The sequence below is a fragment of the Patella vulgata genome, chromosome 9 (assembly GCF_932274485.2).
Source record: "Patella vulgata chromosome 9, xgPatVulg1.2, whole genome shotgun sequence".
NCBI lineage: Eukaryota > Metazoa > Mollusca > Gastropoda > Patellidae > Patella > Patella vulgata.
In genome coordinates, this window is record NC_065887.2 from 17,731,530 (window position 1) to 17,752,043 (window position 20,514).

Here is a 20,514-nt window from a genome sequence, read left to right on the forward strand (position 1 = left end):
AGATTCAATCCGATTAAAATGAGGTCCATCAAAAGAATTTTGTGGAGGTCATAGATGGCACTTTTGACCGTATGCCGTTTTCAAATTATTATATCTTTGTAGATACTGAACCGAACTGAACCATATTTGGACATATATCCATTTTAAAGATTCAATATTTAAGTTTGCAAGGGATATCACCATCCCTTAAATGACGTTCAGTGACGTTAGTGTTCCACATTATGACAGACCAATATAGATAAGAAAATTGTTGTTCATTGCAATATAATTTCATTTATTCATTAATTTTCCTTAGCTCTTGGCTTTATTTCGCCAATTTCTGCAGAAAACATTCCTTTCCGGAGCTAGCAACTGCCAGTTTCATAAAGATCGGTCAATAACTGGCTTCCTGGAAAATTGTGAACATTATATGCCGACATTATATACTCCCCCATTTTTGAAAAGTGAGTATATAAAAACTTAAAGATATTCTGTGTGAGAAGGGGAGCGGGGTTAAAACAAACTCAGTCATTTAGGGACTAACATATGCTACAATTTCATTTTAATAAGTTGCTTGCTTGTTGGGGTAGTTGTAATGCTTGGCATCGAAACCACCCCACTTGCATTAATGGGAGATCATAATGATCTAATGTGAATGCGTTAGATCATTCGATCCCAAACCACTCCCATCCCATTAATTCTGTGAAATCATGGGTCAGCCAATAAATGGATTTCTTTTTTCAAGACAAAATTTACAAAAAGCAGGAATACCTACCAATTAAATCTTCACAAAGACCTGGTTTTAATTTAGCCACGTCTGGCGTGGTTTCGAATCCCCGGTTGTACGTGACAAGGAGTAGGGTCGCCTGTCCAATCTCGTGGGTCTTCTCCGGTTCCTCCGGTTTCATCCCACTGCTAAAGACCCATACGCGCAAGCGAATTATTGAAATAAAAAATTTAAACCATATGTTAGTCCCGAAATGACCTAGTTTGTATCGAGTGGACGTTAAACCCCATTTCTCTCTCATGATGGTATTACTTTCAATCAATCTGAAAGACAAAAACGATGAAATTCCCAAACAATACTGAACTAGGATACATACATGTGTTTATAGTTGGACGTTTGAAAAGAACTTTATATTGAATTGCATTTAAATTAAAACTAAGTGCTTACAGTGTTACTGTCGTATTGTCTTGTAAGTAGAGGCTACACAAGTTAACTTGCATCAGTATTGCATTAAGATTACAAATCCCTGGTCATTTATTTGGCATGCGGTTGTTTTATTAAGAGGAAGGCCGAATAATTTGATATTTAAATATCAACTTACTTAATTTTGAATCTCCTCCCTTCCTTTTATTTTTTTGCTTGAATTGTAATTGAAACCCTGAATCCCCGATCCCTATAGACCTGTCAACCTCGGAGAAAGAAAATTGGTGCTATTTCTAGCGTTTGTGCCATTGCAGTCCCACAGCGTCCATTTCATGGTGCCGAAAAATAATTTTTGGGTTTGACGAACATTCACACCTTTAAATGTAGCCTTTTAAGTTAGTTACGTATCCATGTTTAAGTGTTCAAACAGAACATTTTAAAAACTAACCAGAAAGATACAAGGAAAAAAAACTGTATTCGGAATGAAACTATTGGCCTTGAAACATTTACAACACGATCTCACCTATCACCCTTTGCAAGGTATAAAACTAGGATAGATGTAAGGCCTGCAGTCGGCTATTGTATACACTTTTTGATTATCCCATTCATTATTGATGCTGTTAAAGACCTTAATTACGTATGTGTGTTACTTGTGATTACACTTTATAGATCTAATAAAAGAGTAAACAAAATAAAAATAGATTTAACCTGCAAATCGCGCGATGACTGCTGGTACTTGATTTATTTTATTTTTTTTTCTCTTTTCATCCTTCCAATTTACAATGATTTCGTCACCTATATCTGGAGGCTGATTTGGCGATTCTTTTAAATCTTTAAAGGATATGACGTCCCGGATATCGCCTTCATTGGGAAATTTTATCCAAACCCATTCTATGATCGTGTTTGTTGATTGGTGGGATTGGTAGCGGATCAAGTAATTCGCACAGTCTGTAAAATTCCCACGTAACCGGAAATTGGCACAACATGTCGGTATTCGGAAGTAAAGTTGTCCGTACGTGTTCCGCTTAGATCATAAGTTTTTCAAGATCCGAAGATGTCAGCGCCACAATATATACAATAAATAAGCGAATCTTTCTCTTGAATTATAAAATCAAATGTTCCTGTAATATTTATAATTTACCTTCTGTTTGTATTAGGCATATAAGGCCTGAGCTAAAAAAATAGGATGTTTAGTTCGTCACTAAAAATATTGGTGGGGACGCCCATGGTCCGAAATGCGCCAATATCGAAACGAAGCGAGATCTTTGGGTTATAAACATATATTTTATGTTTCCTGAAAATTCAATAAAACAAAAACTAGAGTGTCCACAAACTAAAACCATGATTTTTCATACAACCAGGGGCCATAATCCAAGACGTTACGGTCCCATGCATGTCAAAATCAAAAAATTGTGACCTGTAGAGTGTCCACAAACAAAATGTAAACATATACAAGGAAGGGCGGACAAGAGCGACGAAAATATACGTCCAGATGAAAATGGGGATGGGCATCAACTTTAAATATCGATAGGATTCCAATGCTTCACCCTACATTTGAAACAAATTCGTTAACAACTGTAGCCTAGCGCCACATAAGGTTTTCAGCAAAGGGGGGTAACTCTAGATATCGGAAGGATACGTCTTTTCCTGACTACCATCCATCCACACTTAAATTTGAAAAAGATTCTTTAAACACCTTTGCCTCGTTCGCATTAACAAGCTAATTGTTGATAGGGGCGGCATAAATTAAATGCGGACGTATACAAATGAAGATAAACATGTTAGAGAATTGAAATTGCGAAAAAATGTGGTCTTACTTAGCAAGAGACCGATTTTTGTTTACTCAACAATTAAAAAGCTAGTTTCATACTCATTAGTTTCATTTCCTCTGTCAAATAAAAAGAGTAGCCAATTATTTCCACAGCAAATAACGCAGCATACAGGATGTCATACGTAAAAGAGATTATAAATATTTGTGTTATAATCATTATTGGTATGGTTGTTTTGTAAGGACAACCAAATATACCGCACACGTGTGGTGAATGTTCTGATATATTATTTGCTAACATAATAATCATTTTCCACTAATGTTCTCATATTGACTTTGTTACCTACATTTATACAACACATATATAGAGGATATTTGTCGTTTTAGAGTGAATAACATATTTTATTTCATCGAGAAGCAAGAAAACTTATATTTTCACGAATGCGTAGCATGAGTGAAAATATAAACGTTTTCTTGCTTAGAGATGAAATAAAATATGTTATTCACGACAAAACGACAAATGTTCTATTTATTTTATGATTTTACAATCAATTTAAGGTAAAAACAACATGGACTACTGCTAGCCAGTGGAATAACACTTTTATTTCACTGATAAAACGCGGTATTCCACTACTGATCATAAAATAAAACCAATTATAAAGAGCATCAGGTGGCATACATTTTAAACAAAACAATGAAATAAATCCCCAAATAAATAGATGACACATATTAATGAATTGCTCATTTATCTTTTTGAAAAGTATCGAGCAGTCAAACTATCTATACATAGTCTAAGTAGAAAATGTTCACGGTTGAACTCAGTCAAGGTTTTGAAGTACATGTACCTGGTACTGGTAGTGAAACTATACACTAAGTGTCATCACTCTCCATCAGTTATCTTGTCCGAAATCATCGACCAATGAAATTGCGTAGCTCTGCTTAGCTTTAGCGGGAAATGTTGATCATTTAACTCAGTCAAGACATTCGCCTAATGAACATCAAGTTTAAATATAGATAGGGTTCGTTCTCCAATTACTTTAATACTTTACAAAATTTAAAAAGAATCCGTCAAAAAAAATGGAGCCTCTATCGCGTTCACACGTCGATCTGTTAAACCTGTATACGATCCACTTGATCCGGTGTCATAGCCTTTTGCATCATTGTGTTGCAGTATTGGGGAATCGCCCCAACCTACACCTCACTGTCGGCACAATAAATCATCAAAACCATAGGTTAATAATGTACTGCACTGAATGTACGTCTCCAGACTAAACAGTCTGAATTACATCAATTCAAGTAATATGTCCGTTTTGCATCATAATGTTGTAGTTTTGGGTACTATGTAGTGGTTTAAGGGTAGTATTGGGTAAATCGTTCCGTCGTAGTTTTGTACCATAAGTATTATTAAAAGAAATGAAATGGGGCTTACCGTTCTACTGCCCCCACTGGGTTAATGAAGACGGACATGCGCCATGCAGTGTGCCAAGAGGGAGATTTTGTCCGTAAAGTGGCGCTATGGCCTACTCTTATATCGAAATCTAACTTCCAAAGAGTTGTGTTACGTGCACGCCAAGGTATACATGTGACTTCGATTTTTCATCCCATCTTTATTAACGTCGCTACGCTGTCTCTTGCCAAGCCCTCGGACTGGCATCGAAAACGGGACCTCTAGGTTAACAAGCCAACGTCTTAATTACTGAGCCACCGTGCTTCCAGCTTATTAAGAATATTTATTCAGAGGATGAAAACTAGACGGTTACCTGATGACAGGACTCCAGTATAAACAAGCTAAACATTGGGTGAAGATACGCTCTGACATATTTACAGCTAACACTTGCCCAAATAACAATCTGAATTGCTGAGTGTAGAGGCCTTTGTTCGCGAAAGTGCACCAAAAGTCCCTATTGCATTCAAATGAAGGGGGCGGGGTGTCTGACGCGTATGCGTTAGATTATGGTCTGGCATATAGTCAAGTGGTGTGGTCTTGATTCCCAGTTTGAACGTTCCATGAAGATGGATCACCTGTCCAACCTCGTGTTTTTTCCGGGTTCCTCCCATGCACTCTAAGGCTCTGCGTGCATGCAAACATGACCCAGTTGATGTTGAGTGGCCGATATTATTTTTTTATTATTATCTTAGCCCAAAAACAATTTATCAGCCATCTTTTATTACAGATATCTCAAGTACTCTTCTGTCCAGGTTGGTGCAGAAAAGTCAGATGTTAACACAAAGTAAATTTTGATAACTCTCATTCGCGATTCAATATTTCAAAAAGGAGTTTCTCTCTTGGACGAACTCTCACGTCAGACAAAATTGTCTGCAGAAGAGACAAGGGTGCATATAGTGTTGTTATTGAACTTAAGATATTCCTTTGTGTGCGCAATGTAGGTCTATTTGACTTTTTGCAAGTTGTAGCGCGCTCTATGAGCGGCCGGATTTCCGGAATTGCTTTTAAAACTAGAGAAAACAAACGTTAAAGTTTCTGATCGTGATTTGAGCGATACAGGAATACCTTGCAAACTACATAATCAATCTGATTAAAACACAGATCCAATTTCGTTTCGTTTTTATAGTTCAAAATTTCGATTTTACTTGTCTTTACTACACTTGCATGTAGTGTAGGCCATCGAAAGTATAAAAAATAAATGAAATATAGAGCTACATTTTAATTAGATTGACTCCATAATAAAAGTTAAATCTGTAATAAGAATATCAGTTCTAAAATGGTTCGATTCCGATCTGTATTTACAAAGAGATGGTGATCAATTGAAATTCCACTGATCTATGCAGCTCTCTATGTAACAAGCCCCGCCTCCATCTGTTTTAATCCGATTAATGCGGGTGATTATCTATCGTTGATATTTTGATTTTGCTTTCTTGATAAACGTTAGATAATCAATTTGAGTACATGTTAGAAAAATGCAAACACGCACAATTACATTAAAAAAGACTTTAGCTCTATCTAGACTTGTAAAACAAACCATTAGGAAGCATGGCCTTTCGAAAGCCCTAAAAATATCCTAGTTGCCTATTTTCTCTTCTAACGAACGACTAGTGGCTTGTAAACATGTTTTATTAACATAGACGAATAACCTGCCATCGCGGGCTGATTTTATTACTTATATGGGCGAATCTAGAGGTTAATGTAAGGATCACTAAGTTGTCAATAAATTTCGCAATCAAGAAAAATACTTTAGAGAGATATGTAAGGGTCTGTTTATAGTTTCATTTTCTATTGTTATTTGTTCTGTCTGTATTGTTGCGGGCCGGGGTTTGTGTGTGTGTGTGTGTGTGGGGGGGGGTAAATATTTTCTAAAAATTATGAACAGTCAAACTGAAAGGTATTAAAGAGTTTTGAAGGAAACATTTTGATCTAGCATTCATACCCGTTTCCCTTTTGTGAGTTAAAATGACTATTTGGAGCAGTTTTTAACCGGATAAACCTGGTGTTTTCTTAATTTGGTAGACTAGTTTGATGCTTATAATAAAGATATTCGAGGTTGACTTGATTCGCCGCTGTTTTTGTTGTTTGTTCTACATTACAAGTGCCTTACTGTTATCATAGATATATAAATATACAATAAGGGATTTCTGTTATAAGGGCTACCCAGTGTTAGAGATTATTTTTTTCTAAAGAACTACTTCAGCTCATCATGCTTCGCTCACTTTAGGTCGTATAATAAATATAAGCATTATTGCTCAGTCGAACTATTATTAACTTTTCCTGAATATTATTACTGCAACGTCTGTTGATCTAAGTGCTTTACACCGATTATTTACAAATTGCATGAAGCTGAATTCACACCACACGACCTTTTGCCTTAAGCATAGTAGACAGATGGCAGTCCAGTGTGGGTTTTAATGAATATCTGGCTGAAAAGCCGATATTTGGGAAAAAAAATATTCTCGTTGATGATTTCATGAACATTAAATAATTATAGTAAATATAACTGTATGTCAGTCTCAGAAAGAGCAAGAAAACTAAAAACTATGCCACCTTCCATTTATTTGCGTTAAATGCATACTGTAAAAGCCGTGTAAGTCATTCGCTGAGTTTGGTGCGAATGGGCCTTTCTGAGCTGATAACGGCCATTCATAAATCCTCTTTATGTTATCCTTAACGACTGTATCACAAAGGAAATATACAATAGCTGTAGACTTCTACTGACCAGTCACTTACATTTCCTTTCTATTTTATTCATAAACAAGGGTTGGGACTTGGACAAGAATATCAAGTCTTAGGGCGAGAACTATATTGTTGGTCAGTACATGAAGAGCAGACGATATATGGCATAGTTCTAAATTACAGCTGGAAATTAATAAGATTAGACGAATGCTGAGAAGTTGTGGTGCGACAGAAACTGTGATTTATAACAGTAAGGTTCATGGTAAGGTATAGTCTTTTAAAAAATTACTTTCATTCATATGTTCGGGTAAGCGGGGTATATATATAACTCCAGTTTACTTGTATGCAAACGTTCGACTAAATGTCAGAAATGTCTGTGCAAACGTTCAACTAACTGTCAGAAATGTCTATGCAAACTTTCAGTTAATTATCAGAAATGTCTATGCAAACGACACATGGGATTCTCACTCTTCTACTTCTCATGTATTTCAGAAGGTTAAGTTACCATACTTCGTACTGGATAGTGTAATGTTATAGTCCACATGGTAAGTTAATTGGGGGATTTGGTACCTAGAATGAAAACTTTACCACAACCCTTACTACTGGATGTAGTAGAGATAGGGGTTTAGTTTACCTAGAAGGGCCAGACCACGTTTACCCTCTATTTCAAAGGAATAAACATACCAAAATAATTATACGGGCATCACCCGCACCCCATTGTGTTTGCAACATAATCAAAAGTTGATTGCCACGGGCCATTTTCACAATATTCCTATATTATATCGTAGTCTAACCAATATTGGCATCACGATCCACTACCCCACTGCTGTTACAGAATATGATTTGTATAAGTGAAATAATCAATACTTGATTGCCACGGGCCATCTACACATACGTGTAACCAATGTCGCAAGACTTTGTTATGGGAATCACTACCCCCACCCCTTTACACCATTAGTGTTGCAGAATATAGTCCCTGTACATAAAATAATTAATATCTTTTTTGATTGCCAATATTTGATTCTTATCAATGTCGCAATACCTTGATATTGGTAAGTTAATGGTCTACTAGAGATAAATTCATTGTTCATACAGTATATAAAACTCTGGACAATTCAACATATAAACATGTCATATTAATAAAGAGTATTTACTTAGTATACACTAGGTAACGACACACGTTTATATGAATATAATCTTAATACAAATAAACATGTTATTTAACAGAGTTGGCTACCAAGAGATAGCATACAAATGGATAACGGGTAAACCGGATAGCCGTAATAACATACAAAGAAATAATATTTTAATATGAAAAAAAATATCTTATTTTGATTAAAGTAACAAAGTTGTTATTAATTCATAAAACAAGTCATGTTCAGTTTTTTCATTGAACATGATACTTAATCATAAAATCTTTTTCGCATTTTAAATTTTCATTGAAATAAAACTAGAATTATTTGTTTACCATTATGTTCTAGGTTTAATTGTATACGTCATCCTGGTATGAACGATACAAGGGATCTTAGCGAATTTGAACTCGACCGTTGTATAACATGGAACGACATATATAATGAATACGCTCTTTTAACAATACTGATTACAGGGGACGGGATTTTAGAGCGTTATAAAATTTAGTTAATGCAGTTACTAGGTTTAGTCTATGTAGTCGAAATGAAGGTAAACCTTTTATATGTTCGACAATCCGCCTATCGTTAATCTTATCTTCACCGAAGATTACGTGAATAAAACAAATAGTTACCATGTTGTTTGAACCGATCGGGTAAATGAGATTAATAGAGTTTAACAATAAGGTGAATCATATATAAATCTTAATGCAATAATTGAACATCCAACAAGGTCAGCTCACTTCCATTGTTGCTTCATTTTCGTTAATCATTTTAGTCTAATAATAAAATTGTAAAATCTGCACCCGTGATTCGAGCCAAAAGATTCCAAAATCTATCATTTGAGCAAAGAGTCCACGAGCTTATCTTAAAACGAATCGGCCCAGTCTCCTGAACTTCAGGAACCACGCCCACCTCGCTCCAATTAGCTATAATTAAATAGTGATCGGTGCCATGCAAGGTATGTTTATTATTATTAGAGTACGTTACCTGGGATGTGATGTTTATACAAATACAAAGGGAGTCATTTACAAGATTTGATTCAAACGGAATTCATCTTGTCAGTGTTCGATCCCTGCGTTGGCCGAGAAAGTTCATCCGGAATTTTCCGGCGTAGTCCCCCCTTGTCAGTGATGCAGGGCAGAGGGCCTGGCGAGGGACCGCGTGTAGTCAATCGAATGGAACAAAAACCCGAGGTCCCGTGTACGCCAAAGATCCTTTGGCAAATGGAATTCGAAAAAGGGTATAGCCATAGTGCCGCTGTCCAGTCAAAATTTCCCTCATAACACCCTGTATTGCGTTTGTCTATCTTCATAAGCCCAGTCGGAGCAAAACAGTAGGACCTTGAACCCCATTTCATATCATTTCATTCTATCAATGGTGCAGAACGGTAGACCTGGGTCCATATTCAAAGGATAGCATAAGTCTAAGATAGTCTCTTAAATGTTAAGTATCAAATTTTCCCTTAAAATTAAGCTGCCTTAACGTTTACGTGTTAGTCTTTTAGTGGTATCCAAAGGTAAGTTTAAGTAATACGCTTAGTTAAGTGAAAAATTTAGTATTTTTACTTAACTTTAAGAATATCTTTGAATACGGACTCTGTAAAAGGTAATCTTTATATTATTGAAATAAAATTTAATTGTGTGCTTATTGAAAAATAATCTTATCTTTCTCTTACGAGAGTAACAATGAAAGTGTGTTTGATTATTCAGGTGACCTTAAACCCTAAGGTTACGGGTATAAATATATCTCAGTAAGCTGAACTCGTTATATGCATAATCCTTTTAATATGGTTCCAGATTATCCAATAATTGTATGATTATATCTGATCAATGGGTATTAATCTAACCATTTAGATTTAACCAAATATTAAGCAGATTATTATATTTAATAATTCATAATCTACGTTCATTATACGAAATAATAAACACCACACAAAGGAGATGGTTACGAGTACGCGTAATGTTTGTGACAAATGAAATTCGCTCACGATTAATGTTAGGGTGTCTGCGTTTAAAGAAACTACACCGACCTGAAAATCATACTGATATCGGTAGGCCATTATCTTAACCTTTCTGTTACCTCTACTGATATCAAGACGTTTATCTATACAGCAATCTATGTTATACTTTGGATACATTATTATTCGGGGGTTTATTTCTAATTTTAAAAAGTTCTTGTATTGTGTTGTATCATTTCCATTTGGATATTTTCAGTAAAAAGATGAGTTTCTACTATTACAAAATTCCCCAGGAGAAAAAGGAAGCTAAAGTGTACGGAAACAAAAAGGTGGAACAAAACGAATTGAATCAGATAACAGAGCGAGTGACACGACCAACATACAGTAGCAGCTTGATTCGTGAACAGAAACGTCTTTATAATTATATCAATCTGAGAGAAAATGCCCGACAACGACCACCAACATCCTGTCGAAAACGTCCAGCTACTGCTTCTGTATTGGATAATTCGAAACATTCTCGTCGATTCACTGATAGAGAGTTTACCCGAATGATTAGACGTTTGAGAAAACCTACCGTTAGTTCTCGTGTAAGCCGAGTGGATTATGACACTGATACAACAGAGCCGACCCGAATGAATAGTGCTTCCACGCGTCCAAGAACTGCCGAAGAACGAACAAAATCTTTAAGTGATTTGTGTCGCCCGACTACAGCCAGCAGTTGCAAATCCTTCGATCGCGACAAGTACACGGGTGACAATTATAATAATCATGACTACGAATATGTTTATACATCGTGTGCTCCGCCGGAAGAAATCGACTTTTTGATCGACAGAATGAGTAAAACGACCATTGCGAGATCCCGCGGAAAAGTTAATTGTCCCCGTTCACCTTTTGTCTCTGCGGAATCCGAATTTGAATTTCAAAGAAAATTACCGTTAGTGAGCGGTCTTCCAAAAAGTAGAACTATAGAAGAAATTGTAGGAAGATTATACAAGCCATCTAGGAGTGGCTACCGTTCCCAGTCAACCCCTGTATCAACTGGCATCTGAACAGGCCAATACAGTTTAGCAAGTTCTTTACATTCGACATGGAAATTATATTATATAAATACCAAAGACATCGGCGAAATGTGATTGTACGTACGATGATAGGACTAATCACATTCCTCGAAATATTCCGTAATTAGATCATGTTCGATATGTAGGCTTTCGTTCATTCGTATGGATGATGTCGCAGACAAAATATATGTAGACGCAGATTCACATATTATATACAGTTCACCGATGAGGCATCAGATTAATGTTCACATATTATTTATATACAGTTCACCCATGGGGCATCTATCTAACTTTAATGTACTTATGATTCTTACTAAGCACCATCTTATTGGTGAAATCTGAATATTTGATTAAAACTTCGATACCTAAGTTTAAGACTCAATCTGATTAAAACACGGATCTTATTTCGTTTCGTTTTTTATAGTTCAAAATTTCGTTTTATTTGTCTTTACTACACTAGGATCTGGAAGAGTTGTTATATTACCGGCGTTCTGGTTGAAGTGAGGGATTAGCCAATGAAACGGTCTGTCACGGCGAGTTCTTGGCGTGCCATGCACGGAACTCTGGGTAAACCACTAGAAACGACAACGCTGATTGATTAATCAATATCTGGCGTCATAGGGTCAAAAGCCGCTCGTACGACCCCCGACGCGACCTTCCATTTAGATCTTCATGTAGTGTAGGCCATCGAAAGTATAAAAAACGAAACGAAATATAGATCTGTATTTTAATCAGGTAGAAGGACGTCTCTAGTTTAAGACTATTGAGCAATACGATGAAAGACAAGCCATTGTAGTCCAGCGTTTAGTGAAATAAAAATATATTACAAAGATGTTAACTATGAAGTATATAGTGTGACGATTTTGCAAAAGGCGACCATTGTTCTATAGCGCCGTTGTTAATATAGGTATAGCGATAACCTATCATAATTCAAAGACATCACCTGGCAGCTGAATTGGTGATTATCGAATGAAATTAGTGCACCGTCACAATATGAAAATTACTTTTAAGACTAGATTTTTTTAGCTACTTGAAGGTGATATACTTCATAAAATAAGGAACTACAGCACTTTCATTTATTGTGACCAGAGAAGTCTTTCATAAATCATTTTCGAAAGTTTCTATGCATTTCATTTTCAGTTGAAACTATTAAATGTTTTCTGGACACATATAACAATAAAACAATTTTAATCGCCTTATGTTCTATAACTGTGGGGTATCTGTATACGAGAAATGAAATAGGGTTCGACACCCTACTTTTCTGCACTAACCGGGCTAATGAAGACGGGCATGCGACATGCAATGTATTAGGAGGGACATTTTGCCCGGACATCGACGCTGCTCCTTGCAAGGTTCTCCGTCCTGCCAACGGGAAATGACGCTGAAAAATACCTAGGACCTCCTGTTGAGTGAGCCAACGCCAAACTCGCTGAGTCACCATGGCACCCTCGTATCACAAAAATAGATGTTATAATATACAGTGCTTCGAGACGATCCTTGCTTTCGTGATGTCGAATAAAGCCCATATTAAATTTCCACACGGGGGGGGGGGGGTATTCAGATCCATAGTGGCGGGGTTGTCGTGTACGACGCGATGTCTCCTTATTCCTTCCTGGACAAATAAAATAAAATAGGGGTTTGACGCCCTGCTGTTCTGCACCGACCGGGCTATTGAAAATGACCATATGCCATATAGTGTGTTATAGCCTATTCTTATTTCGAATTCTGGCGGTCAATGTGTGTCAAAGGTGCTTTTAAGTGCAAGCCAATGCGTAGACGGGATCTTTATTTTTGTACAATCCGCACAACTAAATGCTGTTCCTTACACGGTCCTTTTTACTGTGCCACTGACAAGGGGAAACCACACCCCGGAATATCTCGAGTAACTTTCTCGACCAATACCGGAATGGAACCCGGGACCGACGGTCCTTCTTCCAGATCAGCTGATTAGACTTCACAGTTAATATAGCTAGCAATTCTCAAACAATTTTCTTTAATTTTAGAGCAAAACGTCAACAAAAATTGCCATGCAAAAGAGTGGGAAGGGGCGGGGGGGATGTTATTGCTAAAAATACACGTACTATATTACTAGTCTCAGTAGTCGTTATCCCTATGCGGAGGCATATCACCATTACATTTTACCATCTCGGTACCATAGCAATTCTCTCTGTGTCTCTTTTCTCCCTTTGTGCATGTCCATTTTTGTTGATTTTTTGGTCTAGAACGGACGAAAAGGGTTTGAATTAACATTTTCTGCCAGGTTTGGGTAAATATTCATGATTTTGAGGCGGAAGGATAACAGAGTTATCAGGTTGGTTACGGTGATATGTACGGCGAATAGTTACATGCATGTTTTTAGTATGCTTCTTCAAGCTTGTGTATCTCAAAATTTTGGTGGTCAACCTCATACAAATTTTAGTGCAGATAAATGATCATTTGTTCCTCTGTCTGTAGTGAAAAGTATTCAGCCCAATGAAAATTTTGGAAAAAATTGGAGGTGGGCAAAGAGGCCAGAATTAACATTGATGTCAATAGGGAAATTAATGGTGGTCTGCGTCCTTGTAATGTTGCGGTTGTCTCCCTTAAATAAGGAAATAAGCACGATTGGGATTGCCGTGGAAAAGGTTAGATCTATTACATTAGGCCAACTTTAAGTTTGGACAAAGGTCACGAGATTTTAACTGGGCTAGCGTTAATCCCCTAACCCTGGACCAAGGCCTAATGCTTACCTTAACCCTAACATGCTATCTCGCCAACAATCACGTGCCCTATATAACCTTATTTACATCTCAGCGACCTTGATGAAATCTTGAGTTGGCCTTAAGAATTAGATCTAGCCGGGCGGAAGCAAGCGGGGTGGCGGCGCTGGGGAGCATAGATATATAATGCTTGATGAAGACTCCCTGAGAATGATCTGCATTCTCCAAGAATGATTTCTATCAGCTTTCAGTTATCCACAGAACTAATAAATGTAGATTGGCAACGACTTTGTGACGGAATAAAAATATTTTTTGTGTCAACTTGTACTGGGATAGTTATGATGAAAGCCACTGCCGAAACTCAGATTGTCTACGATATGACCTATGGTGGATCCAGACGTTAAACAACAACCTGCAAGCAAATCAGTGTAACTTAATAAACGCTAAACAGATCACATATGACATGTTTTTTTTAATAACATGCAGGGATTACAAAACTTATCAACAGTCTCAGAGACCACTTCTTATCTCCTTTCACTGTACATCACAACATATAGGAGCTTTTACTGGGGTTTCCCTTTTGACGTTATTTTCGGTCATCCGAAGTGACTGGTCGTTTTGCTGACAGAAACATATAGGCCATTATATGTTATTGAGTGAAAAATACTGAAACACCCTTGGCTCTCTTTTCGATGAAGGACAAAACTTTTATTGTATTGACAGATTTTCAAGCAATGGCGGAAATGTTGACCAGTGCGATTGTTTTGTTAGTAAGGAAAGGATTACCTATTCCCGAATTGTTAAGTCCATTATCAATGCTTATCTAATTTAGCAAATGAATTAGGCGGTTCGTCATAACCCTTTGTTAAATCTTATAAATACAGCGATAATCTTCTCAACAAGAAACAAAAGGTCACCTATTATTGTCTACTTACATCATTCACATCCATCAACTAACCTATCACGAGCCGGACTAGACATCACGTGTTAATTATTCTGACACACGATCATGACCTTCTGTGAAACGTTCTATTTCCGGTTTTGTAGGATTAGTGTTAGTTTTTGATTTTCAATTACAATCTAAACACTTTATATACGCAAGATATCATTATATGGTATACAATTGCTGTTTATTTCTGTCTTTATTAAACACTTGATACGATTTACATCATGATTGCCAATCAGAGACATCATAATTATTTGTTGAAAGTAGGGCCGTCAAGAGCCGCGATTTATTTTACTTTGTCAAATCGTCCTTGGACAGAGGCCAACAGCGATCAACAATATCAAAAGCTTATTTTTTAAAATTAGCATTGCTATAATTAATTACAAATTAGTGTTCATCATCTAATTTAGCATACAATTTTAATCAAATGAAATGGGGTCTTAATGTCCTACTTGTCTGTACCGACTGGGCCAATGATGACGTCATTCGTCAGTATAAATGTATGTACTGGTATAGTAGGTAAAATGAATATATTGAACGTTTACCTCACATCCGTCAAGGATATCACATAGACAAGTGTGCTAGAGACAACATAAAGTACTTCCAGTCTCTTTAAGTATATGTTTGAGAAGACGCCTTTATTGACAGTGAAGATGCTAAACAGATCATGACGTCAGTTACATTACAGGTGAGCAACGTGGTACATTATCCAATGACTTGAAACATATGGGGGCGGGGGGTTTTCAGACCCAAAGATATGCCTACCAGCAACAACATCGTCCATGATATACGTTGCTTTAAAGTTACTGTCAATTTGCTAAGCACGTTTTAAAACATCCCATGTTACAGTCTTAATGTCCTACTTGTCTGTACCGACTAGGCCAATGATGACGTCATTCGTCAGTATAAATGTATGTCCTGGTATAGTAGGTAAAATGAATATATTGAACGTTTACCTCACATCCGTCAAGGATATCACATAGACAAGTGTGCTAGAGACAACATAAAGTACTTCCAGTCTCTTTAAGTATATGTTTGAGAAGACGCCTTTATTGACAGTGAAGATGCTAAACAGATCATGACGTCAGTTACATTACAAGTGAGCAACGTGGTACATTATCCAATGACTTGAAACATATGGGGGCGGGGGGCTTTTCAGACCCAAAGATATGCCTACCAGCAACAACATCGTCCATGATATACGTTGCTTTAAAGTTACTGTCAATTTGCTAAGCACGTTTTAAAACATCCCATGTTACACTCAATTATGCACTCTGTTCATAAGGTTTCAATATCCTGGAACATTTTCCTGATATCGCGTTCACAATCTTTCAATAACGTATCAAGAACGTTTTCTTGATATCACGTTCACAATCTTTCAATAATCAAAATGTGAACGGAACGCGTTCGTAATTTACAATCCCACATTTTGGTATTCCAATAATATTTTATGGATTTGAACGTAGGCGACCCAGACCAGAATCTCCAGGAATTAAAAAAAAAACGGCAAGGACTCCACTACTATAGTGGCGCGTGAAAAGACGTTAAAAATAGAAACAAAAAGCCCAATATACTTAATGGTCCTTCGCTTGAAACTATGTTTGCATTAAAAATTGTATCGCTTAGTGAAAATATGAATGTCAACAAATGCACCGTTAAGAAAAAGTCGAAAAATTACCCAACAGAGGTACATCGGCCGACTCCTTTCGGGTCAATCAACCTTGATTGAGCATATCTGAGAAAGCACCACACAGGCAACATATAAAACCAATTTCGATTGTAATCCATTAAGCGGACAGGCGGCGGGGCCCTGGGGCCCGGCTGACAGTCTTACCTACCCCTACCTACCCAAACAAAGATCGTAACATTTATGGCCAAGCGGACCAGATTGCGCCCGCTCGCCACCCCTTTTCTACCCAAAAACTTTCTCCTCTCCTTTCGATGAGATTTTTAACATGGGCATTCCCTGCTAAGACACTATGTCTCAAATTAAACTGGACCAAGCCTAATCCATACGGCTTCCTCCAGTAAGTTTCTTAGGAAACATCTTTGTCTACGATATCACCTTAGGTGGAAGTGGACATAAAACCCCAGAAACGTACCTACCTACCTAATCCATTAAGTGGATTAGGATAGAGAGAGAAAGAGGTGGGGTTTTACGTCCACTCAATACAAACTAGGTCATTTCTGGACTAATATATGGTTTAATTTTTATTTCAATAATTCGCTTGCTCGTAGGGGTCTCTAGCAGTGGGAGGAAACCGGAGGACCCGGAGAAACCCCACGAGGTTCGACAGGCGACCCTACTCCTTGTCACGTACAACCTGGGATTCGAAACCACGCCAGTTGACTCAATGATAGGCCTTATTATACAGCGCGCACGTTCTAACCATTCGGTCACACCCCCCCCCCCCCCAAGTGGATTAGGACAATTAGTCCAAAACATATAAATATGACCCTTCAAGACCCCCCCCCTCCCCACACGCACACATATCTGGACAAGGGTCGCCCCAAGCAAAATGCCTACCAAATTTTGATGACATCCGTTAAGCAATTTGCACTTGGTGGACGGTTGTGGAAAACAGAAGTTTTAATGGGGATATAGTTAGTCTTTCTTATCCGGAAAAATATTCTATAAATATTGGTCTGGATGTGTTGTCAACATTTGAGAATAATAGGTCATTGTCTAGATTATCCGGTCATTCATATTATCATAAACAAAGTCTAAGGGAGGTAACTAGTCCTAAAACAAGATGTTTGCGCCAATGAAATTAATTTAAGAATGCCATTTCAGAAAATCCATTTGTTTGCATTGCCAGTTCAATATCCAAAACTCTTAATTTTTTTATTGTAAAAATTCTCTCTTCATGAGCCAAGTTTGTTTATATTAATGCAAAAATTATCGGATTTATTGCGGGAAGGGGCGCAACTCTTACTTCACTTGGCCAAAGATACTGGATAATCAACCACATAAAAAAATCTTTCGGTTATACATGGGCAATGGAACTTTTCGTCAAATATTGACAACGGTCCCAGATCCTCTGTACTTTGAAGACTGGAAGGTTCTGGACTTACCGAGACTAATGGAGATATAGTACACCGTTGAACCTAAAAAGTAAGAAGACAAAATGGACTGCCCCGCCCCCGCGATAACTATAAATGGACATGATAACATATACCCGGCATGAAAAGAGAGAGTGAGAAAACCAAACACAGTGGTAATTGTACCTAAATGTCATGTTATTTTACTAAACGTATGCATATTGACAACAAAGCATCTACATGTAAAACCTGGGTAAACTCGTGGAGGTGTAGCCAGACCTCTCCAGATATAAGTAATACGCAGTCCTTGCACTAGCTGTGGGCATTGTTATTTACAGCACTACCCACGTCAGCTGTCTAAATAAATAACAAACGTCTCTATCTTAAAAGAATAGAAGATTTGTTAAGTCAACATAGTCTACCTTTACATTTGATCATCAACAAATTTAAATCTTTAAATAATGATGTCACATGCACAAACATGCATCTGAATAAATAAAATAAATCCCTCGTATGTGATGCACAATAGCCTACGCAATACGAGATGAGAATTTTCCGTTTCACTGTTTTAAATTGGCGTTTTTTTTCTATCTATGTATACGAACAAAATACCAGTGCATCAGAGTTCGGAATCTCCTCCAGCCGCTAACCCTCAAACAGTGGCAGATTACTCATGGCGCAACAGATTTGCGGTCGTGGTTTCTGTCCCTTGAGAAAGAAGCGCCTTCTCCACCTCATGTTTTTACTCCGGTTCCCCCTATGCATGAACTGATTATACTAAAATAAAACAACTTGTATGCGATATTACCTGAGGTGGAAGCGGACGTTAAACCCTGCGAACAACAACAATCAAATCAGACATTTCGAACTTACGAGACACCGATAAAGGTCAATTTGCTGAAACATTTTTCAATATACAGAACTATAAACTTAGTACATTTTTCAAATGAAAATTATTATTATTATACATGTATTTATATAGAGCACTGCTTTCACTAGAAGTGTTCAGTAGCGCTTTACAATAATGGCAACGGTCCATTTTTTACAAATGGAAAAAGTTGATGGTCCATTTGTTCAGACAGAAATAAAGTTGGCGGTTCATTTTTCAAATCTACTAAGACCTAAAGTTTAAAGTAAAACGAGAAATATTATCACTGGATTCCTTCTTGTTCATAAGTTTATATTGGACAGGTGAAATTTTCTTAAAGTAGCTATTAGTAAATATTTTGAAGATTGTATGTTACACATCGTCCAAATACTTTATTCGTTAGTTTATTTGTCATCCAAGTTTTCGCTTGGAACGTCAGTTTATTTACCACTTTACACTCTTCGAGCACCTGGCCACAATAGATGGGTATGGTCTACATCACTCAGTTTCTAACAAGGAATAGCTCACGAGTTTGATTAGAATTGAATGCGTGACATCGGTGGCGAGCTAACCCTTATTAGAAGGTGTTGCTGTGCAAACACACATCATGACGTTCATTATTGATACAAGGGGGATTCCTTATTGTGACGTTGGATTGGCGGAGGATATCCCCACAAAAATGAGAAGGATTGTGAATCTAAACAATCACACAAAGATGCGTGGGTTTTCTTAATTAAGTTACACAATCTTGATATAAAATAAAATTATCCAATAAACCTTGCCTTTTAAACTCATATCGTTCACATCAAAGACGTTTTGTGTATATATATATTTGTGTTTTGCTTCCGTTATGTTTTTTTTCTAAGTTAAGGTTATAGTGAAACAGTGGACGAAAGAACATAACTAGTTTACACCAGGTAAGCTTTTTTTTTGCGACATAATTTACACGTGTGTTACCTACCTAATGTCACCAGGTACAAACTAACCATATCAAAAACCATTTATATTATGTATTGTTTTGTACGTCCGGATGTATATAAATGGGGTTTCAGTTGATTAAAATTTCGAAATATGCCTGTAGAAAAGTTAATTTAAATTTAAAACAACATACCACCTACACATTATTGGAAGGATGCTGTACAAATTGCGGTGCCCTATGGTATATCCTTCTTTTGCATTTTTCTTGAATCTTTATTTATTTATTTTTTGTAACAAGGGGGGTATTTTTTGTATACCATAGTATAGGTAGACAAATAAGAGTTGAGTAAGTGGCAAATTTGAAATGAAAAGGGTTTTCAGTCCTAATTTTCTGTGGCAAATTTGAGGAGTTAACACGAATATGTTTTATATTTTGTATTTGTAGAAAGATAGCCTACAGTAAAACGCTTTCAAATTAGGTCTCTTGATATGATATGGGGGGGGGGGGGGGGTGGCGGGGGTCCAACTTTTCTTCACAGTTTTAATTGTATATTTAATATGAACTAAGACAAATGTTTCAATTTCCTAAACGTAATTACTCGTTAAACTTACATTATGCAAGAGCTAAATCTGTCTATTGCAGGTCTTTCTTTAGGCCCGAAATGTTATCTAAATTATTAATTAGACATTAATTAACCTATCCAGACCATAATCATCTCTAGATGGCATCGCTAGCCTGCGATCGTTAGTGGATTGTGAGCCGATTTACTGCATAACTTTCCTTCACGATTTAACGATTAAATAGATAATCTAGACTATGCTTTTTATCGTACTGACTTTAGTAATGATGATCAAGGCTAGTCGGATATTTCA

General features: G+C 37.0%; 1 protein-coding gene across 2 annotated transcripts; it reads left to right on the forward strand.

Moving 5' to 3' along the window:
- Positions 1-7,143: 7,143 nt before the first annotated feature.
- LOC126832368 (uncharacterized) lies at positions 7,144-12,351 on the forward strand. Of its 2 annotated transcripts, XM_050563120.2 has the most exons (3): positions 7,144-7,285; positions 7,516-7,568; positions 10,367-12,351. In XM_050563120.2, exon 3 carries the CDS (start codon positions 10,374-10,376, stop codon positions 11,157-11,159), a length of 786 nt encoding a protein of 261 aa, XP_050419077.2. In that variant the 5' UTR covers positions 7,144-7,285; positions 7,516-7,568; positions 10,367-10,373; the 3' UTR covers positions 11,160-12,351. The 2 variants fall into 2 exon arrangements, with proteins under 2 accessions (XP_050419077.2, XP_050419078.2); XM_050563121.2 differs by lacking the exon at positions 7,516-7,568 and having other exon boundaries at positions 7,145-7,285.
- The last annotated feature ends 8,163 nt before the right edge of the window (positions 12,352-20,514 follow it).